The sequence below is a fragment of the Sturnus vulgaris genome, chromosome 4 (genome assembly GCF_052056855.1).
Source record: "Sturnus vulgaris isolate bStuVul1 chromosome 4, bStuVul1.hap1, whole genome shotgun sequence".
NCBI lineage: Eukaryota > Metazoa > Chordata > Aves > Passeriformes > Sturnidae > Sturnus > Sturnus vulgaris.
The window spans coordinates 22,662,565-22,689,654 of record NC_142246.1 but is presented as its reverse complement, the minus strand read 5'-3'; the positions used below and the strand labels follow the sequence as shown (position 1 = coordinate 22,689,654).

Genomic DNA, 27,090 nt, shown 5'->3' with positions numbered 1-27,090 from the left:
GGCAACGGGAAGAAAGAAGTCTGTCAGTTCTGGTGCCTGTCTCTGAATAGATAAGCCTTCCAAATCCTGACTCAGTAAGATACTTACTCAGCTGTACATGTTAAGCTGTACTTCTTTTCTGCTGGCTAGCTCCTAGATTTTCTTTGCTCAGCACAGAGAAGTACTGAAATCTTGGGTACTGACAATATTTAATCTGCATAGTACTGGCACGAAAACCCTTACACAGGCTTTGCAAATTCTCTTCTAGAGGCTTGAAACAACATTTTTCAGCTTTTGAAGTATCTAAATTTAGGAAATCAGAAATTCGCTATTTTGTCTTCTGTGCTTCTACAGCTTTACTGTATCTTGTTTTATTTATTTTTTTTTTTTTATTTACCAAAACCAATTCCCCAAATTCTTTTCATTTCTTCCCTTTCTAGTGGCGAGTAAGAAAAGAAGCTATGATGGGTCTTGCCCAGCTGTACAAGAAATATTGTCTTCATGCTGAGGCTGGAAAAGATGCTGCAGAGAAAGTGAGCTGGATAAAGGATAAACTTTTGCACATATATTATCAAAATAGCATTGATGACAAGTGAGTCAATCTAAGTCTTCCTAATTTTGACTGTATAGTGATAAGAGATACTCTGAAAACGTGTTTATATTGTGAAAGCTGTTATATTCCGTATTTATGGGTGGATATATGATGTATTTAATTAATCATTGACATGTATGCACATATTCAGGATTGTTGTATTATCTGTTTATGGATTCATTTTTATATACTGATGGAACTCTATCTATGATGATAGCAGATTTTCATTGACTAACTACTGTGTAGAAAAAAAATTGTCAAATTTGGCATTTGCTATGCCAGTTCTTGTTTGCCTTACTGCTTTCCAGAGGCCAGGCTGTTAAAATCCATCATCTGTGACTGTGATGTGTGTCCACACCACAGTACGTGCACAGATCTCTCCTTTAGGTAGGCCAAAAGCTTAAGAAACATCAGAGGTGCTTTCACATTTGATTCATCTGTTTTGTCACTCAGACCCTTTGATGTTTTGAAATACCATTTTGGTGTTGAAACAAGTACTGTGGCCAAGGTTTTCGAAGATTATTAATAGTCTTTCAGAAAGAGAGAAGCTGTGAGATCACACAAAGGCAGAATTTCAGCCTAGATTTTTAGATTTTAGATTTTTTTTGTAGACTCAGAAAATTCTTTACAGTGTTTTTAAGCGCCTTGCCTATGCAGTCTGCTACTTCAGTGTGTTTTGTTATCTTGGTGACTAGTCTGAATTGCCCAATAGCCTCCTTTCAGTTGCCAGTTCTGATACTAAATTTTTAACCACTGCAGTGGTGAAGGCTCTCACTTTGTTCATCTGGCTGATCATAAGTGAGCCATAGTTATGTATTTGATTAGTTGGCACCTTTTCTGGAAATCTTCACATAGTTTATACAAAGCTAATTCAGCGTATCATAAAAATATACTTTAGTTTGCATTGAGAAGTTTCTGGTTTCTCTACCATGTTTACATCTAATTTTCAGTACACAGGTTTGATAGTGGACAGAGAATGAATCCAAGTTGTACAGTAAATGGGACAGATGTGTTCTGTATTTCTGCTCACAACAAATGCAGAACACTGAAAATGAGGCAAGGAATTTTAAGGGAAGAGTGTGTCATCAAAGCTGAGGTTCTTTCTCTGACGTGATTTCAGAAAGTCTGACCTATACTATTGAAACTAGCTTTTTCATAAGGAGGCATGGCTTGTATCCTGTTTGTTTTTTGGGTGTCCACACAGAAAGATTGTGGCTTCATTTTTAATTTTCCTCTAGGTCAGTTTGATACTCTGAATTTTAGTTCAAATTCTAGTAATCTTCAAGCATGACAATGAAGTTTTTGCTCAGTGACATCATTGGGTTGGTTTCCTGATCTCAGTGGGGGGGATAAATGTGTTTCAGTGCTATTGTCAGGTTTTTAAAGATTTAGCACCTGAAGAGCTGTAGAAATGCTATGATCTTTTAAGACAGAGTCTATCCAGTCCTTTAAATACATAAGCAAACATGGGTCAAAATTAGTCAACTCTGGCCTATTTTCCTTCAGTAAAGCAGCAAAGAGAATAAAAAGTAGCAGTGGAAGCTCTGCTTTGCACAGGATGCATGAGATAACACTAGTGCTTTTAGAGGATAATAGTGCAGTATCACACAGAGTTTAGGCATGGAGTGGAATAGAACAGATTTTTTCCCACATATTGATAACTTGATCACTTGATAACTTGCTTGACTGTTGATGTACATGTCAACTCAAGACTGAAAACTTCTGACTGTAAGAGCTGCCTCTCATGGGTTGTCTGAGCTTCTTTGTTTTACAACAAATGGATAGGGTGAAGTAACATCTGAAACAGTGCCCATGTTACCAGCTGTTGTTATACTAGCCAGTCACTTTTCTCACAGGAGACAAGTGTGTCTTGCAGTTATTCCTGCTTTGTAAATCTTGACCTTAACCAACAGGGACCAGGGAAGGGATGATGCAGTCTCCGTTTGTATTGACAGCTTTTCTAAAACATGTATCTATAGAGACATGGACTAGAGCAATGTTTGTAAATTGGAAAGAGCTCTGATGCCTCACATCTCCTAGTGTGTTAAGAGATTTGAAGATCCTGTTCCCCAAACAGTATAGTTCTTGGATTCATCAGTAGGAAAGTGTATATTTAAAGAGACAAAGCCAAGTTTTCTTTAATACTAATGGCTGTCTTGAGATAGTTGTATCCATATTCATAGTCATCCTCTGCCTTGCCCTCATGTCTCTTGGAATTTTCTTTCAACAAAAATAAACTGTGTGAGCAGAAGTAAGGTGTGTTTGATCTGTGCTGCTGTGGTCTCTGTACAAGGCACTCACAGAGTTCTTGCTAGTATTAGTGCACTGGTACGTACTGAAAAAGTTTTAAAACTCAAACACACACAGTATTTGTCAATAAATATAAAATTACTTAGCTGAACATTGTGCACAGCTTTCATTAGTATGAATTAAATTAATATTTGAATGTTCTTCCATGGGGGGCTATAATTAGATTAACTACTTGTATTTTATCATTCAAGGTTGGTATTTAATGTAGAACTTCAAATGTGTATTTTAAAAACATAGATAATTTGAGATGTTTTTTGCAGGTTTGGTTTGTTCTCACTTAGTTTCCCTTTTGCCCCTTGAGTTGTGTATGTTCTGGTCTTCCTTCATCTCCGCCCTAGTGCTCATTTTTAGCTTGTGTAAAAATCATGAATGAGTTTCTCAAGTGCTGCAGTTCAATTTTAACCATTCCCTCAAGGATACTTCAGACTCTTACTTTTCCTCTCTTTTGAGTTATATTCTTGTATTCTTTCTCCTTTATTAGAGCTTTTTACTGTCTGTGTTCCTTCCTTCTATATATTAAAATAAACAAAGGAAGATTCTCAGATCCTAAAGGAGAATTGGATGGTGACAAATTACTCCCCCTTAGAGGTGAAAGTGAAATAATGTGGTGAAGCTCTCAAGGAGCAGTTCTTGCTAATCTTTCTATCAGTAGTGGAAGGAATCTTTACAGCTGAGTGAAAGGCTACTACTTCTTTGTCTTCTTTCTTTGTTGAAAAATCTGGTTTTAATAACTTCCACTGGTTCATGTTTTTTCAGCTTGTCTGGAAGGTATCAGTATTGTTTGCCATGTACAGTAGTGATTTCTCTTCCTTTTTTTCTTGTTTTCCTGCAGATTACTGGTAGAGAAAATCTTTGCTCAGTATCTTGTTCCACACAATTTGGAAACAGAAGAGCGAATGAAGTGTTTGTACTATTTGTATGCTAGTTTGGATCCAAATGCTGTCAAGTAAGTATAGTGTGTATTCAACAAATACTTGCTTTCTTAGGCTTTTCTAATACCTCTCTTATCTTACTTGTATTATATAATAAAAATACAAATAATGGATGCTTGACATTATTTGCAAGTAGCATAGCATTTGAAAACATTTCCCTTTTATATACAAACCCAACACGTCCATTAGACAAAAAGATCCCATGATATTTGAGAAGAGTGGGTTTATCCATTCATTTCCATCAAATGAGAACAATGCAGACTTAAAAGTGCACAAGTCTGTTAAGTCTAGAAGTGATGACTTGTAGATTTGCTCTGTATTAGGGACCATGATGAAGGTATCTGTAACTGAATTCTGGTTGATGGTGGCCTGTTTTTTATTTGGGTGGTTGTAAGAAATACTATGGGTGTCCTAGAAGAATAAGAGAGATGTTCTATAAAAAGAGAAAATCAGTTCCACCTTGTTTTCAACAGTTATTTTTAGTATTTGGCAGATTTTGATTGTACCTAGGAGGTATTGCACTTCTAAGAAGATAAATAATCTTGTTTAATAAAACATCCAGCAAGTTCTTGTTGTGAAGAAGGTTTTCTTTTCTGATTTCCCATTTTTTGCAGAGCACTGAATGAGATGTGGAAGTGCCAGAACATGCTAAGGAGTCATGTACGAGAATTGCTGGATTTGCATAAGCAGCCCACTGTACGGTTTTGAAAATATTTATACTTTATCCAGTGGATCTATGGGGCTAATTTACTGGGAGATTTTAATACTGTATTGTTTGTTCAGTGTAACTTTGTTATTCATTGATTTCTGTATGTAGACAGCATTTCATTCTCACAAAGTACAGTTAGTTTCTGTAATGCTTGAAAGTATATGACCTACTACTGTTGAGCATTGTTTCATAGTACTGCCTAAGAACTTTGGAACAAGTTTTAAAAGTTTGAAAGGTTTTTGTTTGCTTTTGACAGACCTTTTTTCTTTCTTACTTTCTAAGAGATTTTGAAAATGGAATATGTTGTAACATAAAGCAATGATTTCTTTGTTGGTTAGAAAAATCAAGTTTTTAAGTATTTCTACTGGAATTTTACTAGTAGAAATATTAAATAGAAGGGCATTGCTTTGAGGTTTTGGTGAGAGAGTAGTGGTCCTGTGGGAATTTTCTGTTTTGGAAGGTACTGGAGTCTTTTTCCTGATGTTGACCGGTTAGGTGAATTAATGAATGTTTGCCGTTCTTCAATGTTACAAGAAGATTTTTCCCCTTTCTGTGTAGTAGCTGCTAATGATAATTACACTATTCTAGTATTTATTCTTAAATAAAAAATAAGAATTGTAAGATTCAGGAGTAGAAAGTAGTGCTGCAGAACTGTCAGATGTTAAAGGTATATTTTATAAAGGAGATATTGCTGATTTGTTTGTTTGTTTTTACTGTTGTCCTCAGTCAGAAGCAAACAGTGCTGCTATGTTTGGAAAGCTGATGACCATAGCAAGTAAGTGTTAATAGCTGTTTATAAACATTCTATAAACTACTACAGCATTCCTGGAAACACTGTTTCTGTGAATCTTGGCCTGCTGAAATTGAAAATTTATCTCATGTTAAATTGTTTTTAATCATACAGAAAACCTTCCAGATCCTGGAAAAGCACAAGATTTTGTGAAGAAATTCAATCAGGTTTTGGGTGATGATGAGAAACTTCGGTCTCAGCTTGAACTGTTAATTAGCCCTACATGTTCTTGTAAACAGGCAGATGTCTGTGTGGTAAGGAAATGGAAAAGCAAACGTTTATACCATAAGTATTTGTGCTTGAAACAGCTACCTGAAATTTATGGTTGCTTCAGTTGCCTAAACATGGTTTTTCCATATTTCTAATTTTCAAAAAATCCCTTTCTGATGGACCTGTAGAGATTAGGGAAAAGATCATTACGATCATGATCTTAAGAAAACTTTAGCGTTATTCCTTCTTGGGATTATGAGCATCAAGCATAATGTCTAGAACACCAATTTATTTCTTCAAAATACTTCATTTCAAGTGCTTGTTTTGTGGTAGGGTTCCCAAACTGTCTTCTCACATTGGTTCAGCTTTCAAGTACCAGCAAGTCATCTGTTACCATCTGCATAGTATTAATTTATTTCTCATCCTAGAATAGTATTTCGAGATCACTCTTTCTCATGTTATTTAACCTCTTTGATGAAAATACACACCTTAATATTAAATTGTACTTTTCCAGATTCTGCCAACCACCACAGATTTTTTTTTTTAATGGTCTAAGGCAAAGTAAGCAATTTAATTGACAGAAATTACGACAATCACGAAGAGCATCTACAAACAGACATAGACCTATTAAGATTTGTCTAATGGCTCAGAAATTTTGCAGGGAAGGGAGCACGACAATTTTTTTTATTTTTATGAAATCTCATGTACTACAGGGTTACCCACAGTTTTCTGGATTACACTTGACAACAGACATACACATTCTGTGCACTGCACTTCACTCTTCCTTAAATCTATTTTGAATCTGGGCTTCAATTCCTAAGAACCCCTGAAGAACTCTAATTAGAAACATATTTAAATAGTTTGTAAAGTACATCTGCTTTGAATATAATATGATAAAGAGAAGTGTGGAGATACCAACAGCCCCCCCTTAACTACATTTCACTGATTACACCACAATCTCTGTGGTAAAAAGAAGTGACTATATTTAGCTTACTCAACATATTAAAGAAATAAGTAAAATGAGTGTAATTCTTGTTTGTATCTAACATTCTTGTAGAGGGAGATAGCCCGGAAACTTGCAAATCCTAAGCAGCCAACAAATCCTTTTCTGGAAATGGTCAAATTTCTTTTGGAAAGAATTGCCCCTGTACATATTGACTCAGAAGCCATTAGGTAAGTTTGAAAATCATGAACAATTGACTGATACATGATTTAAAAAGATGATAGAAATGGCAAAAGAAAATGTGTGGGTGAGTTTTAAATCAAAATTATGTAGATGTATTCATTCCCAGCAACCTAGACGATGCAACTTCTTTTGGTGCTGCTTTGCAGTGCTGTCTGCAAAATGATTTTTAAAATGTAGCAGTTCATGGAGAAAATTCTGTTTGTGGGGCTTCAGGTGAAAACTGTGAACATAATTTTCACATAGTTAACTGCAGCACAGTCTTCCATATAGCATCTGAATTAATTAGCTTTTGTGGGATTGTGTAAGAGAATGTTTTGATTCCTTTTGAGACTTGTCTGGCAACCTAATTACATTCTGAAACTTGTGCAAGTATGTGTTGATCTAATGCCGTCAGCGTGGTGGGGTTTTTTTTGGATGGATTTTTTTTTCCCCTAAGGAATTCATTTTGCAGAAAGTGAAATTAGAATGAAAAGGACTAATGTAATAACTTAAAAACAGCAAAAATCAAACAGCAGTGCCAACACCACCCCCAAAGGACTGTTGCATTCCCTTTATATGTTGTGAAAACCAAGTAATCTTGCTTATATCTCCAGCCTTTAACATTGTCATACTTAACTTGTTTCTTCCTTTTTGTATTTCTCATTTCAGTGCACTAGTAAAACTAATGAATAAATCCATAGAGGGGACAGCTGATGACGAAGAGGAGGGTGTAAGTCCTGATACTGCTATTCGTGCAGGACTTGAACTTCTCAAGGTAATCTACAGTAATGCAGTTATAATCTGTAGTGGAAGGGAAAAAGTGGCATGAGGAACAAATTAATGTTAACATGACTTTAATAGTTATTACTTAGATAATTCTTTTTAATGTATGAAACTGGTTATTAATACTCACTTGAAAGAAGAATAATGGAAGAGATGGTTTGTTGGGAGAAGTATGTTTTGAAAAGGATGCCGAGCATTGAAATGGACATGTTAAAGCAAAAATTAGTTTCTGCTTAGAGAAGTAGTAGAGAAGAAGGTGTAGAGGTAAAGCAAGAGGAAGAGAGAGAGAAACTGGGAGAGACACTTTCTTTGAGGTATGTATGACACTGGAAGGAAACCAAGCAGTTAGCTCAAGAGCCACATTATGTAGAGAAAAAAGGGAACTTGTGTTCTCAGTGGTACTGAGAAGTGGAAAGGGGAGAAAGAAGGGTTTTAAATATCTGGAAAACAGTAGCCCATGTTTTATTTGTAGATAACTTTCTTGGGTTTTTTTCTGCTCAGGGACCATGGATTCTGGAGAAATTAAAATTTCAGTTCAGTTAAATTAGGTTGAAAGAAGTGTTCTTAAATAGATTGCAATATAAGGAAATACTCTTAAGTGTTCATTGAAGAAGTGTGTTTTTATATATTCAAATAATGTAGTATCTTACAAAATACTTGGAGGACAGAAGGACCTGAAAAACAAAACCTAGATTAATTTATTTGAAATTTTATATGTAATCTTCTCCACAATGTAGTTATTGAATGTAATAGTTTCATATGGGCGTGTAACAGCTATTAATGTTGATGGTAATGTGCATAAACAGTCATCTTTTTGTTTTTCTGATTATTCATGTACTATGAATAAATATACCTTTGTTTTAATGTATGTCTGCAGGTTCTGTCCTTTACACATCCTACCTCGTTCCACTCTGCAGAGACCTATGAGTCTCTACTGCAGTGCCTCAGGATGGAAGATGATAAGGTAGCTGAGGCAGCCATACAGATTTTCAGAAACACGGGTCACAAAATAGAAACAGACTTGCCACAGATAAGATCGTGAGTGTTATGTGCTGCTTTTCATATCTGGAATTCTGCCTCTTGATAGTTTATTCAACATGTTGCCCCTATCTAGTCTTGTTAATATGAACAGCTTCTCTTCCATGATTTTGATTTCCTTCATTACCTTTCTGTCCCTGTCTCTTAATTTTTAAATTCTGTGCTCGCAGTTTTTACTTATTTATTGAACGTGTTACATGCTTCTTAAAAATCTTATTATAATAGACACATTAAAGTGAGTGCATAGCAAATCTTTTATGCAGATAAGCAACAGCAAAAATGCAGCAAAGATGTGATTCCTTGGCATAATTTCTACTCATATCTGTTCTTCACACGATTTTTCTATCTTTGTAAGGAATGCAGATACAGTCTCTCATGCAGTTAACAGCTCTGTTTGTTATTAAACAAGATGGGAAACAAAATCTAAAAGCAGGCATGAATTTCTAGCAAAGAATAACTGGCTGGCTGTAAGTTGTCGTGTGATTAATACTGTACTGCTGATTAAATCTACTAGGTATTCACAGACTATTAAATATCTTATGAGTAACGTTTGAAACCTTAAAATCACCCTGTCAGTAACTAACTTGTCCAAATAATAATAATAATTGTCCAAATAATAAATCACAGGTTTCGAGTTCCCATATATTGAAATAGCATTTTGGATATTGCCATGCTAAAATGCATACCAATGTACACTTCGAAGTTTGCTGTAAATTAAAGTTCAGCGATTCTTCTGAATGGGGATCAGATTTTGGACAAAAGAAAAATATTACAAATACTGGTGTATGAGATATGTTTTAAGACATATGTAGGGGTAAAGAGAAAGAAAAGCCCAGCAATCCCTGTTGTCAGTATAGTTCCTAGTATAGTCCCAAGTGTCTTTGGTTACCTACAAGAATTTAATCAACACTCTATTGCTGGCCTATATCCTGTTCTCTCAAAGGATATGGTATTGCTGACGTTTCTTTCCACCAGTAACTGGCTAAGGCACGACATCAAGTTTAGTCTGGGATGTCTCAACTTAAAAATGTAACTGGAGGTGGCATCTTTAGCATGGTTTCCAGGCAGGTCAGGTTGGTATTCTGAAAAGCCATGTCAGTGTTTACACTTGACACAAAGAAAAAAGTCTCAGGAGAAGTAGATATTCCAGATTTCATGTATTCAGAAATATTTATCATAAATGAATGATTTGTTACAATCAACAAGATAGTTTGTTCCAAGGAATCTGTTTGTGTTTTGGGGTTTTTTAAAATGCTTCTATGATCAGGCTGCTTGCTGTCCTTTGAAGCAGTGCTCACCAGCAGCAGCTCAAGTTCTTCCTTGTATAGGAAATGAATAAGGGTTTTTGTACCAGTTCATGGACAAAGACTACCGCATGACTCGGGAGCCCGATAGAAACACTGGGCATGCTCGAACAGAGCCTGTGGACCGTGTGTAAACTTGTAGATGTAAACATGTAAAGGTGCATGTCAACATTTCATGTTTCACCTTTTGCAGATTTGTGTCACTTGAGGTGTGCTGAGGTGTGGTTTGTAACTGCTGTACCAAGGTCTGGCAAAGACACTTTCATGTACATGTACTTAACACCATGAAAACTGTAGATTAGGTATTGAAACTTATTTTGACTGTAGGTTTTACTGAATTCTTGCCTGTGTTGGCTCCTAATCCAATTTGTGGAATCTTGGCAGGTTTGAGAAGAGATTTTCTACTTTAGGATACTGTTAACATGTTTCTCAGGGTCTTTGTTTTGATTTTGGATTTTGTGGGGGTTTTGAGGAGACTGTTTGAAGGTTGATTCTTTCAACCCAGCAAGTTGCTCTTCAGCCTCCAGTTGCTGATTTTGATTATGTAGAATGTGTCAGCAGGGTGCTGAATAATCCATGTACTGAATAGTATATTGTTAAAGAAGTTTTCAAGAAAGCAGGGGTTTTTTTGGGGATGGTTTTGTGTCAGACTCTTTCTAGGTGGTTTTGTTTTCTCATGTCAGTTGCTGGGTGAGTTGCAGGGTGAGGTGAACCTCCCAAGGTAGTGTCTCAGCTGCTGAGCTCATAGGTGCAGGACTGCCTTCCAGCACTGCCTGGGCAGTGACACTGAACAGTCTGACCAACCTAGACCTGGTATCAGGAGTGGCTTCTGCCCTGCGCTTTCCTTCCGTGCCTTCTGATCAGCAGACAGATTGCAAGAGACTCAAAATCTCTCTACAAAGCAATTGTTTACTTGGGTATACAGTGCAATTAAAACTTCCAGTAAAAGCCTGTAAATAATGCATTGATGTTTAGTGCTTATTCTGAGCTTTCACAGTTGTTTTTTTTTTCAGCCCTGTCATTCCCAGGCTTGGATAATAAATCCAGGAATTTACCCTAGCTGAAACTGTCATGTTTTCCCCTACCTTATATTTGTCTTCCTAAATAGCTGTATTTTGATCATTATTTTCTTTCATGTTTGTATTTTTGTTTTTTTTCCTATGGGCTGTTTCCTTGTGGTGTATGTGTATAGTCAGATATTCAATAAGTATTGGTAAATACAATTCTGCCCTGATTTTTACTTCATGATTGTGATCTTTCCTGAACGGACTTCAAAGGAATACTTGATTTATAAGACAGTGATGATAGATTTGTATGTGTGAAGATACTTACTTTTTTGTAGATTGCAAATTGCATTTTAAAGTACTCTATTTAATGTTCACACAGAACACTAATTCCGATTTTGCATCAGAAAGCAAAAAGAGGCACTCCTCATCAGGCAAAACAGGCTGTTCACTGTATACATGCCATATTTTCAAATAAAGAAGTACAACTTGCACAGATTTTTGAGGTATGTGTTGCCTTTTTATTTTAAAGATTTACTTCTGTTATTAATTGATACTAGTAATTAAAATTAATTCCCGCTGTTTATTAACATAACAGTTTATGAAGTCAGGAAGCCTACAGACGTTTGGTACTTAGGTCATTAATTTGCAATAGCAAGTTATTTTTGTCTTAAAGTCACGATTTACTACTATTCTCATGTCTGACAGATGAAGGTTTTCCTGTTGTCTGCATGGGAGAAGTTTGGGGGAAATAAGCTAAATATGCTGGTCTGATCCACAGCAAATCCCATGGGGACACGTTTAGCAGATACTAAATGAGAGATAACATCCCCTGCTTTCAATCAGTCTTGAATTACGGAGCTTTAAGGTCTTTGCACACACAGCCTTGCCTCACCAAGGCAGTTAGTGCAGAACAACTTGATTGTAAGCTCAGACATCCACTTACTGCTTCCTTAGACAAGTTATTGAGCAAAAAGACTTTCTATACAGAGCAGAGAGTTTATTACTTCTCACTGCAGTCTTTTAAGTAATAACATTATTAATCTGCACTTGTAAATTATTTTACGTTCTTAATCTTGGCTGTCTTTGAGCCTGTGCATAATTTATAAGTGTGAAAAGCTTTGAATTAAGATGGCAGAGTTCGATCTCTGCTTAGACTTCTGTGAGAGTGCTTGTTCCCTCCCTAATACCAGAATCTGATGCCATGGTGTTGGGTACAGGAATTGTCCTGGTGACTGTTACCTGGAAGGTAAATATTGCTGGGTAGTAGACATGTCCCTGGTGGTTTGGCTGCTGTTTTCTACCACTGGCGGTTGGGATTCAGGCTTTCACAATTTTGAACAGAATTGAGTCAAAGTTTTTTCCCATGTCTCTCAGGTTTGAATGTGTTTCATGTTAAAATAAGAAGATAATATAGAATTTGGTTTTCCCTTACCTTATGTGAGATTTTTATTTACTCTGTTGAATAGGAAATTATATTATTTATATTTCTGATTGCTAATTTTATTAATTCTCATGGAAAAACAATGAAATGCGTCAGCAGTACAACAGTAAAATAAACTATTTTAAGACATGCTAATTTTTTACATGAAGTTGAATTCTGATGGTTTTTTTTCCTTCCTCAGCCTCTTAGTAGAAGTTTGAATGCTGATGTACCAGAACAGCTTATAACTCCCTTGGTCTCTTTGGGTCATATTTCTATGCTGGCTCCAGACCAGTTTGCTTCTCCAATGAAATCTGTTGTTGCAAATTTCATTGTGAAAGATCTCCTAATGAATGACAGGGTAAGATTATCTTTTTTTTTTTTTTTAAATTGTAATTGTTTATTATGCTATTAGCCTGTTATGAACTCTGTGGGGAATAGAGCTTTTTTTTTGTCAAATGAGTCCATAGTGTTCTGTGAGTAGTTAGTACAGTGATAATTGCATTATAAAAGATATTTTTGTAAAAGAAATCCTAATCCATGACTTTTTTCTCCTTTTACTTCTTCACTTTCTGTATGGGTTGAACCAGTTTGTAAACTTACATGAATTTCTATAGTCAACAGGTGAGAAAAATGGAAAATTGTGGTCTCCAGATGAAGAAGTCTCTCCAGAAGTATTAGCAAAGGTGTGTTAGCTGCTGACAGTAATAATGTGTATATCTGCAACTAAAAATTTACTTTTCTTCCAGTTGTGCGATGGAGAATATTAGAATAAACCCCTTCAAGTCTTTGTAGTAGTCCTATTAGAATATTATTGTTCTTGTCAGTTACTCACATAACTGATAAAACTGACAGAAACTATGCATTCTATTGTCTTCACTTACTGATAAAAATTACTCAGAGCATTGAGAAAATCAAGAAATTGAAAAGTTCGTTTTCCTTACAAGAAGGGTGACTTTACTTTGACTTTACTGACTTGTAAACATTTTTTAAATAAAGTGAGACCCTGATGAATGTGAATCTAATTATGGCCATTTCTAGGAATTTTTACCTAGTTGCTCTTGCTTTTAATCATATATCAAGTATCCTGCATCCTTTGCAGATGCAAATCTGCAAAGAGAGTGGACCATAGTTGAAGTCTCCTGAGGTCACAAATGCTACTTCTTCCTTTTTCACTCTAAATATTTACTGCTTCATTCTATTGCTTTAAGAATGTATCAGCTCTAATACACAGAAATCTGTGGGAATCTCAGTTTGACATCAGTAGCTTTTAGTAACTTACCAACTGTGGCAAGTAAGTTGATTGTTGATTTGTTTGTGTGCGATAGGTGCAAGCAATTAAACTTTTGGTACGCTGGTTGTTGGGTATGAAAAACAACCAGTCCAAGTCTGCAAATTCCACACTCCGGTTATTGTCAGCCATGCTCGTCAGCGAAGGAGACTTGACAGAACAGAAACGAATCAGGTCAGATTTTGTTCCTCGCAGACTTTCATAAATTTTGTTTCAGAATTTCAAAGAATGTTGATTCTTTTAGAGTGCTTGTGGAATGTTAAGGCCAGCACAGTGTTGGCGACAGATCTGATCAGAGTAGTAATATTAGGAGTGGAGTGGCAGCATGAAATTGTTAGATACTCCCTTTCTTGCAATTCGCTAATACCTACACCGTTCCAAATTAGATAATTTTCCTAGTAAACGACATTGTAGAGCGTGAAACACCTGCAGAGGGATCTTTGAAAACAATTGAGTGATAACCACTTCCCAAGCATGTTAGATTTTATCTTGGGTGGAGCCTCTTCATTCCAGCTGTGAGGTAACTGCTCTTCAACTTCATCTTGAGGTGAAGGAAGGAAAGAGAAAAACTGTGCCAAAAGTGTTGCTTTCATTTAGACAGTGATAGGAAAACAAGAAACTTGACTCATCTAGTTTCATTGTTTTACCGGAAATAGAGCTTTTCTGTGGGAAAGGTAAAGCACTTTATTTTTCACAAATTTGGTATGGTTAATTTAGCTTGATTTAGAGCTATGTTACTGGGATTTCATTGATTGGTCATTGATCTTGTAAAAAGAAGAAATTGAGACATGCAGGTAATGTAAGGATAGTTGTAGTGAGCTGTGATTAATTATTTGGATTTTTTTTCTGCCATGTTTAGTAAATCAGATATGTCTCGACTGAGATTAGCTGCTGGTAGTGCAATAATGAAGCTTGCACAGGAACCCTGTTACCATGAAATAATTACCCCAGAACAGTTCCAGCTCTGTGCACTCGTCATTAATGTAAGTAATTGCATTAGAATTGAAGTGACCCTTAATTGAGTTTTGAGTCCTTATGCCTGAGCTTTTGTTGCTGCTACACTGAGTATATTCTGTTCCTCACTGCAGCTTTCACAACAGTTATTGAAGTTTCAATTTCAAATGTTTATAATGCTGCTCCTATTTGTGTTTTTAAAAAGCGTCCTCATAATTCCACCTTGAATGCCTTTTGTTTTTTCAAAGACCAGGATTTTGATGGTTGCACATTTATGGTTTGTGTTGCTGTAGGATGAGTGCTACCAAGTGAGGCAGATATTTGCCCAGAAGCTGCATAAGGCACTTGTGAAATTACTGCTCCCTTTGGAATATATGGCAATCTTTGCTTTGTGTGCCAAAGACCCTGTGAAGGAGAGAAGAGCACATGCCAGACAGTGCTTGCTCAAAAACATCAGTATACGAAGAGAATATATTAAGCAGAATCCTATGGCTAATGGTTCGTATTTCAGTAAAATTGTTAAGAATACAATAATACTTAACTGGAAGGAGTAATTATTAAACCTTAAGCAATTGGCTTTTCTAAAGAAACACCAGATAAATTTAATCTAATTCTCCATTGTTATATTAGACACATTCGAATGTAAATTTGCTTAGCTCAGTATTAGCATAAACCAGAAAATGCTCCTCTGTACATTGCTGAGAATTATGGATGTAAAATACAGTGCTCTACAACTACAGTTCTAGTTGTTTTGCTCAAAAAATAAAATTTTGTGTCCTGATATTTTTAGGCTTTATGACCGTCTTCCTGAAGCAAGACCAAGTAGTTCTGTAGTAGTAAAACCTGTTATTTTTTTTTAATGGTTCACTAAAAGTAAAGTCTGTAAAAAGAAAATGCAAGTCAAAATTATACGTTTTGTGTTTGAAAAAGTTGTACTTTGAAAAAGGTTTTTGCATGATGAATATGTATGTGTGTAACATAGAAGCAATTTTTTGTTGTTGTTACTGTAGAAAAATTGCTGTCCTTGCTGCCTGAATATGTGGTACCATATATGATTCACTTACTGGCACATGATCCGGATTTCACAAAACCTCAGGATATTGATCAGCTTCGTGATGTCAAAGAGTAAGTGTCAAGTGATTCTGGAATTCTTATGCGGAGAATTGTTCTGCACTTGGAAAGAAACTAATTAGGAAGAGGAAATATGGAACACTAACTATGGGAAGAATGCATCAACAGCTCCTTAGCAGTATATTGTGAAAACCCAAATGGTAACCTGTATGTAGGTCATACTGTAGTATACCAAATCAGTGAGTTGGGTAGACTTCTTCTAAAGTAAGTAATGATTTTAGAGTCTTGTCTTCGTGCCTAGGAATATTTATAGGACTTCAGTTAATGTTAGGTCAAATATTTTGGAATTTTTAAAATAGAGTGCTTCTCCAAGACTTTAAAACACTGAGCTTGGATAAGTCCTGCCTCACTGGAAACTTACTTCCCCTTCCTATGCAAGCCTACTAAAATTCATTCTAAGTTTGCTGCTGACTTAACATTTGCGCTATACATCAGCAGTGCAAGCTTAGTACTTCTTAATGTATTCAGCACAGATTACTGTACAATACTGTCATACTTGGCAAGAGCTTGTTCTCTGCTGTTTCCAAATTCAGACCTTCTTGTGTGCCTCAAATAATATTTCACATCTTAATTATAACTTCTTTTACTCCTTATGTCTTGTTGTGAATTTTAAAATTTTAAAAAGTAGTCAACACTTAAAAATTGTTAAAGCATGTTGTCTCTCCCACCACACAGCTCTGGTTTTAGTGTTTTAGATTTTTGTTTTATTAATTTTTGATGAAAGTGAGCTTTGTTGGTTATTAGGCGTGTATAAGCGCGCACTACAGTCAATGTACATAATCTGAAAAACAGTTCAGTTTTGGCACCAATAGACTACTTCAGGTCTTAATGCTTTTTGCACCTTCATTTCTCTCTCACAGTCCAAATCTGATTCTTTCTCTAAATGAAAAGCTTGGTGTGTTCTGATTTCTGAGTTACTTGATTCACACCTGGTCAGACCTAAAGTCAGTGAAGATTTTTTATCTTATCAACAAGTCTACGTTTTGTTCCAGCTCTCCCTGTTCCTGGCAACATCTGAAAGCATCCTCCAGCATGTACTTTATCCAAAATGCATGGGAACAAGTTCTGATTTGCAGTCGTTGAGTTAATACTTTCTTTGAGAAGCACTTTCTAGTGTGTAGAGCTTTTTTGGACGCTCCTTGTGTAGCTTTTCTTTGTTGTCGAATTTCCTCCCTAATGTTTGTCACAGACTGGCTGAACTAGCCAGAAGGGACTGCTCCAAACAAAGAAATACTCTGTAGGGGAATTTTGGCAGGAATACTTCTCTGAAGAGTCTCCTGAGATATGAGAAAAATATTTTCCATTTAATGTGATACAGTGTTTCTTTTAACAACTCTGTTAGTGTTCACTTTAAAGTGTTAACATAGATACTTGCAAAGTTGGAAAAACAGGCTTTGCAGTGTGTTTTGTTGGTGTCTCCCTGGCTCGTCTTGGTTTACATGGCCTAGATACAGTGATGTACAGTAAATGCTTGCTTTGCAGTTCCTGAACCATAATCTGTAATACCTGCTGTTACTGATGAAGTTTTTTAAGCTTTCCCTGCAGGGGTATGTTTGGGGTTAGTTGTTTTTTATCTTTATACTGTCTCAAGTGTCTTTCTCTTCCTAATTCGTATTCCAGAATTACTGAAATGGATACAAAGAATGACTTCATGTGACTGTGTTCCTCTAGGTGCATGTGTTTTTACATAAAATCCCTCTGGTATTTTGGAAAGGTCTTGTTCAGAGTTGATAATTATTTATGTAATTTGGTGACTTAGTGAGAAAGTCAAGCTATTCAATTTGACATGAATTAATTGGAATTACCAGAGTATAATGTGTTCTCAGTAGTAATCTTGGGGTGACACTGGATTTTGAAGAACCTGGGTCAGAATGGTATGTTACTGGTCCTGTATTCATCCTATTCAAGTTCTTGAAAATAGATGATAGATGGATGTAAACTGTCTAACAGATTGATTTACCATAGCCTTTGTAGCTCTTGGATGCAAGTCAGACTAGAGACATCTTAGACATTTCTTGAACATCAGATAGCTCTGTAAGTATTTTGGTGAAGCTTAAACCTCTGAGCTTTTGAGAGAAATATTCCTTCATCTCTTTCATTACAGTTTGTATCAGGTAAGAAGATGGGGATTTTTCGTGAACAGGGAATTCTTATGTTCAGTCATCCTATTTTTCTTGGGTTTTATTACCTCTTTCTACAAAATAATCTCTCTTCCAAAGCTTCAGAATTAAACTAGCTTCTGGCAAGCCCTGCATTTTGCAGAACCACCCATATATCTTTCCCAACTAAGTACTATTTTACCATATTGTGACTGTAGACCCTTTAACCATATGCAGTGGTACAGCTTGATAGCATGGATGGACCAGTTGTGCTTTATATCATAATTGACAAATTTTTAAAACAAACTTTCAGTCAAAATAAAATGTAGTCTCACTGTAAGCTAGCAATAAGCTAGTTTTAAAGAAAGAAACCTAGGAAAGCTAATTCCATTAAGTCTCACCTGGGAGAATTTTCTTCCCATATGGAACATTAGCTAGAATCTGACCTGGTTTTGGATCTCTTTTCCTGTTTGAACTGCAGTATAAATCTACCTCGTGTGGATAACTGACTAGCAGCATCATGATTTGTTTTTGTGCTCATGGTACATTGTTGATAGGGACATGGTGCTCAAGCTAGTGACTACAGAATTTGATTTGGGTGATGATAGCACCAGAATTCCTGTTTCTGTTCATATGTGGAAGAGAAGAAAGTTGATTGGCTGGGCAGTATTTTCAGATATAATAATAAGCACACTAATTTGGCAGGTTTTCTCCAAGGAGTATAGTTAAGACTGTGTGTGGTAAAGGCTTAGACTGTTTACACGATTATATGACATTATCTTTTTGCCTTCAAACTGATTTTGGTTTCTTAAGAAAAAAAGCTAGTACAGCTAACAAAATTTTGTAAAGCTTTGCTGTATGTAGGAGCGGTAGTATAAAGGCTGGAGTGTAATTGCTTGTGGTTTTATGGCTTTTTAGGTGCCTGTGGTTCATGCTTGAAGTTTTAATGACAAAGAATGAAAACAATAGCCATGCCTTCATGAAAAAGATGTCAGAAAACATCAAGCTTACCCGAGATGCTCAGTCTCCTGATGAGCCAAAGGCCAATGAAGTAAGAAATGCTGTTGAGATTTAGTGCTGGGTGATGAGCTGAGGGTTTCACAAGCAGGATTTGCAGGAAGTCTGAAAGAACTAGCTCTGACATTTTTATGGCTTTTTAGAGACACTGGTAATTGCAAGCACTGTTTGTATGTTTCCAATCTCACTCTTGCAAAACCTTACTGACCTCGCCCTGTACCTAATACCTGCAATTTTTAAGAATATTCCTGTTACTGCCTGCCTTATTTTAACAACTGCCTAGTTTCCTGACAAGTATTTTCTGCTGTTGGGGGAAGAAATAGTGTGTTACACAGCTACTGTTAAACCCATTGATTTCTAGCAGAGATGAGAAGCTATTTAAGGTGATTTGATTGAGTAGGAGCTTCATTTGTACAGCACAGTCACGTAAGGTATTACTAGATTTTATAAATAGTATCATATGAAAGATGAGGACGTCTTCATGTGTTTTAAGACCCAGCAGTATGGTTAATGATATAAGTACAAAATATGTCCTTAGTGGTGGTTATTTAAATATGTTGTATGAACTTTTTAAAGTACTGCATTCTTTCCACACAGTAAGTAAATCCTAAAGCATGCTTTTCTTTTTCTTTCCTCCAGAAACTTTACACAGTATGTGATGTAGCACTATGTGTAATCAACAGCAAAAGTGCTTTGTGCAATGCAGATTCACCGAAGGACCCTGTATTGCCAACCAAATTTTTTACACAACCTGAAAAGGTAAATTTGTTAATTTTATTTCCAAAGTAATAAGGGCAAATACTTTTTTTATGATTGAGAGCTGGTTATTGTGTGTAAGATAATGAGTGGGAAAATGCATCTTTTATGATCAGCAGTTAATTTTTTAATGTCAGCTCTATGCTGTGCTGTCTGTGCATTACAAAGATGTGACAGAAGTGCTTGTAACCAGGTGAGAGCTAATTGAAATTAATGCTCCTATGTTGCCATGTATTGCTGAATCATTTCATTAGTGTGTTTTACAAGTGCATCTGAATATATGAGAATATATGTATATTCTGACTGTATATCTGGATTAGAATGCAAGCCAGACAAAAAAAGGGAAAATTATTTTATGTAACCCATGGTATGTTTCTATCTGTCAGTAGCTGTTGAGCTATTCTGCTTGCTGTACGAGTTGGTCCTCTTATTGCCTAGTGATAGCTTTGGCAAGTACAGCTCTGCTGTCAGCAGTGGCACTACTGCTCTCCTAGAGACCTACTTCTGAAAAGTGTAAAGGAAGCACAAGTAATTCTCTGGACCAGACCTGATTTTAGTTGTCCTGGAGAATCTACTGGCTGACATTTTTCAGTGCCCTAGACTATTAATTAACAGTCTTTCCAGAGTCTAAGCAAAATCTGGTTTCCTATGTAGTTGTGAAGTGGCAGATACCATATAACAGTGAGCTGGTGCTTTTATTCAGTTCCAGGATTTCAGTCTGTAAACTCTGATACTCAGAGTGACAAAGATAACAACTTTCAACTTCTTTAGAGAAAATGGCCCCTCTTTTCTTCTGTTAGGACTTCCTATTAAAAATGTGCAAGTGAACAAATAGGGAGAGGAGTTTTGCATAATTTCAAACAATTAATGTCATTTAGAAGGAAAAATGTTCATTCCAATTTCAGGTATAGCATACTGTCATTCAGTAATGCTCGCTGTAAGTCTCCACCAAAATATGAGTTTAACAGATCTTTTAGATTGATTCATTGGTCAGCAGGTTGCATGGTGTGAAGTATGTGTAACACTTGATAGTTGTATCTAATTTGAGAAGTCAGTCGAGTATATAAAAAAAGAGGCGAGATTGAGACATCAAACACAAACTAATTTTTATTTTATTTCTTTTCAGGATTTCTGCAACGACAGGAATTACATTTCAGAAGAGACAAGGGTTCTTCTTTTGACAGGAAAGGTACTGTATTTTGACAAGCTGCAAGTCTTTGAATATGACTTGTGATTTTTAAAATATTCCAGACTGCTGTAGTTTAAAAATTATATTAAGAGTTCATGTACAGTTATTTGTGACTCTTTTATTTGATGACATAATTATTTCCTTGAACATATAACCAGATGAGTACACACTACCAAGATTGTTATCTGTGCACTGAGGTACAGGTTCTTGATTACAGTTTCTATTACTGAAATAAGTTTGGCATAGATACGATGCATATAGAGAATTGTAGTACCACTAGGATTGGAGTGTTAAATTTTCAGTTGTAATATTTTTAATACGTCTTTTAATGGTGTTAAATTCAGGTGTAAATGTCTATGCACTTCTAAATATCTATTTCAGGGAGTCCCAGCTGGAGTTATTCTGTGATTCTAACATCTGTATTTGCAAAGCAGAGCACCTCTGGGAGATGCTTTCCAAAATGTAATGCAGAATTAGGTTCATGACAACAGTAGGAGATAACACTGAATCATTGAGGTTGAAAAGACCTGCAAAATCATTGATTCCAGCCATTGACCAAACTCCACCGTATCAACTAACCACAGCATTAAATGCCATGTTGAGTATTTCTTGAATACTTCCAGTGATGGTGACTCCACCACATCCTTGGCCAGTCTATTCCAATGCTTGACAGTCCTTCCAGTGAAGAAGTATTTCCTGATTTTCAAGCTCGACCTCCTCTGGCACAGCTTGTAGCCATTGCCTCTTTGCTGTCTTTAGCTGCCTGGGAGAAGAGACCACTCCCCACCTGGCTACAGCTTCCTTTCAGGCAGCTGTAGAGAGTTTTAAATATCCCCAGCTCCCTTACCTGCTCTTAATAAGACTTTTGTTCCAGACCCTTCCCCAGCTCTGTTGCCCTTCTCTGGACTCACTCCAGCATCTCAGTGTTCTTGCAGTGAGGGACCCAGAATCAGAAACAGGATTCAGGGTGTGGCCTCACCAGTGCTGAGTAGAGAGGGACAGTAACTGCCCTGGTCCTGCTGGCCACACAGGCCAAGATGCCATTGGCCTCTTTGAGTACCTAGGCACACACTGGCTCATGTTCACCTGCTGTTAGCCAGTACTTCCAGGTCCTTTTCCACTGGGCAGCTTTCCAGCCATTCTGCCCCAAGCCTCGAGCACTGCCTGGGCTGCTTGTGACCCAAGTGCAGGATTCAGCAGTTTGCCATGTTGAACCCCTTAGCATGGGCCTTGGCCCATTGATCCAGCCTGTCCAGGTCATTCTGCAGAGCCTACCCTCCAGCAGACAGTACTGCCACTCACTTGGTGTCACCTGTGAACTGTCTGAGGGGACGCTCAATCCCCTCGTCCAGATCATCAGTAGAGATACCAAACAGGACTGGCCCTAACACTGCTCCCTCAGGAACACCTGCAGTGACCAGGCACTGCTGCATGTAGCACCCTTCACCAGCACTCTCTGGGCTTCACCACCCAGCCAGTTCTTAACCCAGTGAAGAGTGTACCTGTCCAAACCATGTGCTGCCAGCTTCTCCAGGAGGGTGCTTTGGGAGACAACACTGAAGGCTTTAGTGGAGTCCAGGTAGACTACATCCACAGCCTTTCCTCATCTACTAAGTGGGTCACCTGGTCATAAAAGGAGATCAGGTTGGTCAAGCAGGACCCATCTTTCCTAAATCCATGCTGGCTGGGCCTGATCCCCTGGTTGTCCTGTGCACACCCTGTGTGATCACACTCAACATAATCAACAGATCATCCATAACTTTCTTGGTCACCAAGATCAGGCTGACAGCCCTGTAGATCTCCCAAATCCTCCTTCTGGCCTTCTTGTACATTGGCATCAGTGGCCAACCTCCAGTCATCTGAGACCTCTCCAGTTAACCAGAACTGATGAAAAATGGAATGGCTTGGTGAGCTCTTCTGCCAGCTCCCTCAGGCACCCTCAGAGGGATCCCATGCAGCCTCATAGACTTGTGAATGTCTTGAGTGGCTCACCAGGCCACTAACTACTTCTTTCTGGATTGCAGGGGATCTATTCTGCTCCCTATCCCTGTCTACCAGTTCAGGGGCTGGGTAGCTTGAGTGTAACTGACCTTTCTGTTAAAAGAAGAAACAAAGAAGGCATTAAGTCCCTCAGGTTTTTCCTTGTCTTTGGTTACAATGTTCCCCTCCATGTCCAGTAAAGCATTGAGGTTTTCCTTGGCCTTCCTTTTGTTGTTCATGTCTTTGTGGAAACACTGTTTATTATCTTCCATTGCAGTGATGCACTTCAGTTTTAACTGAACTACTATATTTATGTATCTGTGATATATTTTTATATTCTATTTATGTAATTATATGCAGAAAGGTGATTTAAGAGTAAACACTGTCTCTTCTGGGTTCTTGGATACAGTTACAACATTTTAGATCTTGCTGTAGCTGATGACTTGACTGGTGCTCAGGCTGAGTAGGCAACAGGAAGTTTTTTATTTTGTCCCTGGAGAGCAGTCAAAGGAAGTTTTTGTAACTGGCATGTCACATTCTTCATGTAATCTTACATTTCCTTAGAGACCAAGTTAATAAATTAAGACATTCCCGAGAAGAAAAAATATTTCCCATGTGTGGAAGTTATGATGGAGCAGGCAGGAGAAAGATATTACAGATGCTGGAAAACAATGGCTAGCAAAAAAAGCAATAATCTCTGTAGAAAAGACTTGCTACTGGAAACGTGTTCAGTGACTGCATCATCCTAGTGCTACTTCTGCACAGTTGTTACTTAAACATATTCTTTTAATAAAATAATTTATTTGCTCCATTTACTGAGTAGCTGAGTTTACTGCATGTCCAAAGAAGGGAAGCAAAACAAGTGAAGTGTCTGGAGCACAAGTTTCATGAGGAGCAGCTGAGGGAACTGGGGTTGTTTATCATTCCCCCCAAACACAGTGTTCTAACACCATGCTCTGGTGGTCCCAGGGCCCATCATTGGTGTTGAAGACAGAGGCAGTGATGGGGTTAAATGTTTCTGCTTTGTCACCTCCTGTTTGTGAGGTGACCAGCCTCATCAAGGAATGGCCCAGTCCCAGTGTTATTTCTGATCCTCCTTTTGCTTTTGATATATCTTAAAAAGCCCTTTTTGTGACCTTTGTTGTGCTGGCCAACTTGAACTGTAATCAAGCTTTGGACACAGGAATTTTTCCCCTGCAGTGGTGAGCAGTATATCTGTAGTCTTGCCATGTTGTCTGTCATTGCTTCCAAATACTTTTGTTTTCTGCTGAAGTTCTGGAAGCAGATCCCTGCTCAGCCAGGCTAAACTTCACCCTCACTTGACCTCTTACACTTTGCAATTGCTTGCTCCTGTGCTTTTAAGAGATGGTTCCTACAAAGTGACCAGCATTCATAGATTGCTGTGCCTTCAAAAACAGATTCCCAGAGCATCCAGAAGTCTTACAGCATCCAAATGTGCTGTCCCCCATGTATAGGACCGGGGTTGTCTGTAAGGCCAAGGGCAGTTGATCCAAAAAGATTCTGTAGTTCCTTGTAGAATTATGTATTGCTGGTAGCATTCTGGCTGGGTGGCCAATAATAGACTCTCACAACAATATCCACTTTATTTGCTTTCCCATTCATCCTTACTGAGAGACTCTCAACTCTAATATTGCCTAACATCTTGGCTTCTGTTGAGACTTCTCCAGCTGCTATGCCTTCAAAGCATGAGAGAGAGAAGGACAGTTGATGAAATGCTCTTAAATTACAAGAAGTAAAAGGAGAAACAATGTTTTTTAAGTAAAGATAAGGTTAGTAGCTCTAAAATGATGGCATTGTGATCAAGGCTGTTAATCCAGAAAAAGTATTTTTAAATACCAAAGGAAATATTTTTAAAATTAAGTCTGTATCTGAAGTTTGCATTTTTAAAGCTTTAAACATTTTTTTCTAGCCAAAACCAACCGGTGTATTAGGTACAGTAAACAAACCATTATCTGCAACTGGAAGGAGACCATATATTAGGACTACAGGATCAGAGACTGGAAGCAGTGTAAACTCTGAGCTGAGCTCTTCTGCAGGAAACAGATCAAGGTATGGGAATCCAAAATTTCTTCAATCACCTCTTTACTTCATGTTCTCCACTGTGCTTGCAAGTTTTAAGACAGATGACTTGGTGTGTGTGCTTACATGTTTGAAGAGTGTCCTTATTTTGTCCAGTTTTAGAAAATGTAGTAGTTTTCAGAAGGTAAAATCTCCATACTTGCTTTTTGGTTCAGTTTGTGTGATTGATGTTTTGATGTATAAATTAGGATTAATCCTGATTGGACACAAGAAACTTTTGTGATATAGATGAAGTATTCTGATCTATGTAAGATTAAAAATGTTAAAAGGAGTTTGTTGAAGCAGCCAGGGTCTCAGTGGAAAAATGCAACCTATGATTGTAATACTCAGTGTTCCTTCCTAGCAAGCATATTTTTTCTATGGATGCAGAGCTTTAAAATTCGTTGTAAATCTGGAGAAACAGTTTACACTTTCAGATTTTAATATTGTTTAATTTGGTTTAGAATTGATTACCTGACTAAAAAGGGTTAAAGAAAGCAGAGAAAATCAGCTCTAGTTGCTACATTTCATAAGGCCAAAGGGAAGTACGACTGCGTTCAGAATTTTTTCTTTAAGTGTGCATGATATAAGTTGTAATAATCTTGTTTTTTTCTTTTTTGTTCTTCTGTTTTCTATGAAGTGGGGTATTAGTGGTGTTTATTATTCTTCACTACATTTTCCAGTATCGGCTCTTTCTATCTGGGGAAAAAAACACAGCCTATTTTAGAGCTCTGGTCTTAAGTTTGCAGAAGTCATTATACAGTGGTGTGTCTGTGGTAAGGGACTTGGCTCAGTGACCAGCCAATTCTTTTCAGACCTTTCCCAGTCCTAGGAAAGAAAATATAAGTGTAGATTCTGGCAAATTCAATTGTTTTGAAACTAATTTAGCCAATGGCGTTGATTCCCCTCCTCCCCTTTTTTTTTTTTTACCCCCAATAATTCCAAACATTTTTCTTCTTTCTTATATATTTTTGTTTTATTATGTCTTCCATGATGCTCCCAGGGAACAAAGTTCAGATATATCAGAAACCGGAGTCAGTGAAAATGATGAAAATCCTGTGAGAATTATTTCAGTCACACCAGCAAAGACAGAACCTGTGAAAAACAAGGTATGTCCAGGGATTTTATGGGCTGTATGTCTGTAATAAGCTTGACATTGGGGAGTTTTTCAGTACACATCATTGCAGGTGTTCTCTGAGGACCTGGTAACATTCCAGTTTCATTTCATCTAGTTGTGTCAAGTTTCCTAGCCTAACAGAAGACCCCTTATCTTCAAAATGGCCATTTATTTTATCCAGAGTAATTTATAGTGCTCATTTATATGGACTTCATTCTTCTTTTCTAAAATTCCAAAGTATTCCCACATTTATTCTGTGTTTTCCAATATAAGTAACAGTGAGCCTGGGATTCAGAATGAAAGTTCACACCTGTAGTAGCTTTAGCTGAAACTACTGCCAAGAAAATATCAAGTGGTCCTACAGCATGAAATAAACATCTAACTTCTGAATTTTGTCACAACTAAAATCTTAATTAAAGTATTAAAAATATATTGTATGATTCACCCTCTTTTCAATAAAGAGAGAACATCTTGTGTAAATCAAAATGATTTTTTTAACTTATAAAACATACAATAGCATGAATTTTAACACAGTTGAGTCCTGCACCTGGGATAGATTAAACTCAAGCAGCTGTACAGCATGCTGGGATCTCTGTGGCTGGAGTGCAGGTTGGCTGGGAAGGACCTGGGGGATCATTCCCAGTGGATAACCAAAAGAGCATGAGCTGGCTGTGTGCCTTTGCTGCAGTGAGGGCAGCAAGCTGTGTGCTGAGTCGTCAGCAGATAGAGAGATCTGCTTGTTCCACCCCATCACCCCATTTGGCATTCATTAGGCCATACCTGGAATACTGTGTCCTCCCCAGTGCCATGCAGACACTGAAAAACTGGGGAGAGCCTTGCAGGCGGCACCAAGCTGATAAAGGTATGGAGAAGTTGTTGTGTGAAGAAAGGTTTGAAGTGTTGGGTTTGTTCATCTTAGAGAAGAGAAGCTTTGGAGAGGATCAATCAGTCTTTCAGTATCTAAAAGGTATTTATGGAAAAGGTGGATGGAAGGAAGTATTCTCAAGGCTGCTTGCTGGAAGGACAAAAGGCTACTGGAAGTTGTGTCAGGGGAAATTGTCTGGATGCAAGCAGGGAAAAAAATACTCGAAAAAAAAATCTGCCTTGAGAAATTTAAACACTGGAACCAGACTGTCCAGGAAAGTGGTGGATTATCAGTGTTCATGGCTTGACTGGTCAAGGCCCTGGATAACCTCTGAGGTCCCACTGTCAACAGGTTTGACAAGATGATTTCGGAA

General features: G+C 37.3%; 1 protein-coding gene across 2 annotated transcripts in view; it reads left to right on the top strand.

Moving 5' to 3' along the window:
- Positions 1 to 27,090, top strand: part of PDS5A (PDS5 cohesin associated factor A) — a 77,722-nt gene that overhangs the window by 46,072 nt on the left and 4,560 nt on the right. For both annotated transcript variants that reach the window (XM_014871056.2, XM_014871055.2), the window contains exons 12-31: positions 420 to 571; positions 3,714 to 3,827; positions 4,428 to 4,509; positions 5,249 to 5,297; positions 5,427 to 5,566; positions 6,580 to 6,695; positions 7,357 to 7,462; positions 8,348 to 8,508; positions 11,199 to 11,322; positions 12,442 to 12,600; positions 12,857 to 12,925; positions 13,568 to 13,704; positions 14,390 to 14,513; positions 14,778 to 14,982; positions 15,495 to 15,609; positions 18,633 to 18,765; positions 19,371 to 19,490; positions 20,614 to 20,676; positions 24,587 to 24,726; positions 25,739 to 25,844. In XM_014871056.2, the coding sequence (XP_014726542.1) occupies positions 420 to 571; positions 3,714 to 3,827; positions 4,428 to 4,509; positions 5,249 to 5,297; positions 5,427 to 5,566; positions 6,580 to 6,695; positions 7,357 to 7,462; positions 8,348 to 8,508; positions 11,199 to 11,322; positions 12,442 to 12,600; positions 12,857 to 12,925; positions 13,568 to 13,704; positions 14,390 to 14,513; positions 14,778 to 14,982; positions 15,495 to 15,609; positions 18,633 to 18,765; positions 19,371 to 19,490; positions 20,614 to 20,676; positions 24,587 to 24,726; positions 25,739 to 25,844 (2,415 nt within the window). The remainder of the gene's footprint in view (positions 1 to 419; positions 572 to 3,713; positions 3,828 to 4,427; positions 4,510 to 5,248; positions 5,298 to 5,426; positions 5,567 to 6,579; positions 6,696 to 7,356; positions 7,463 to 8,347; positions 8,509 to 11,198; positions 11,323 to 12,441; positions 12,601 to 12,856; positions 12,926 to 13,567; positions 13,705 to 14,389; positions 14,514 to 14,777; positions 14,983 to 15,494; positions 15,610 to 18,632; positions 18,766 to 19,370; positions 19,491 to 20,613; positions 20,677 to 24,586; positions 24,727 to 25,738; positions 25,845 to 27,090) is intronic.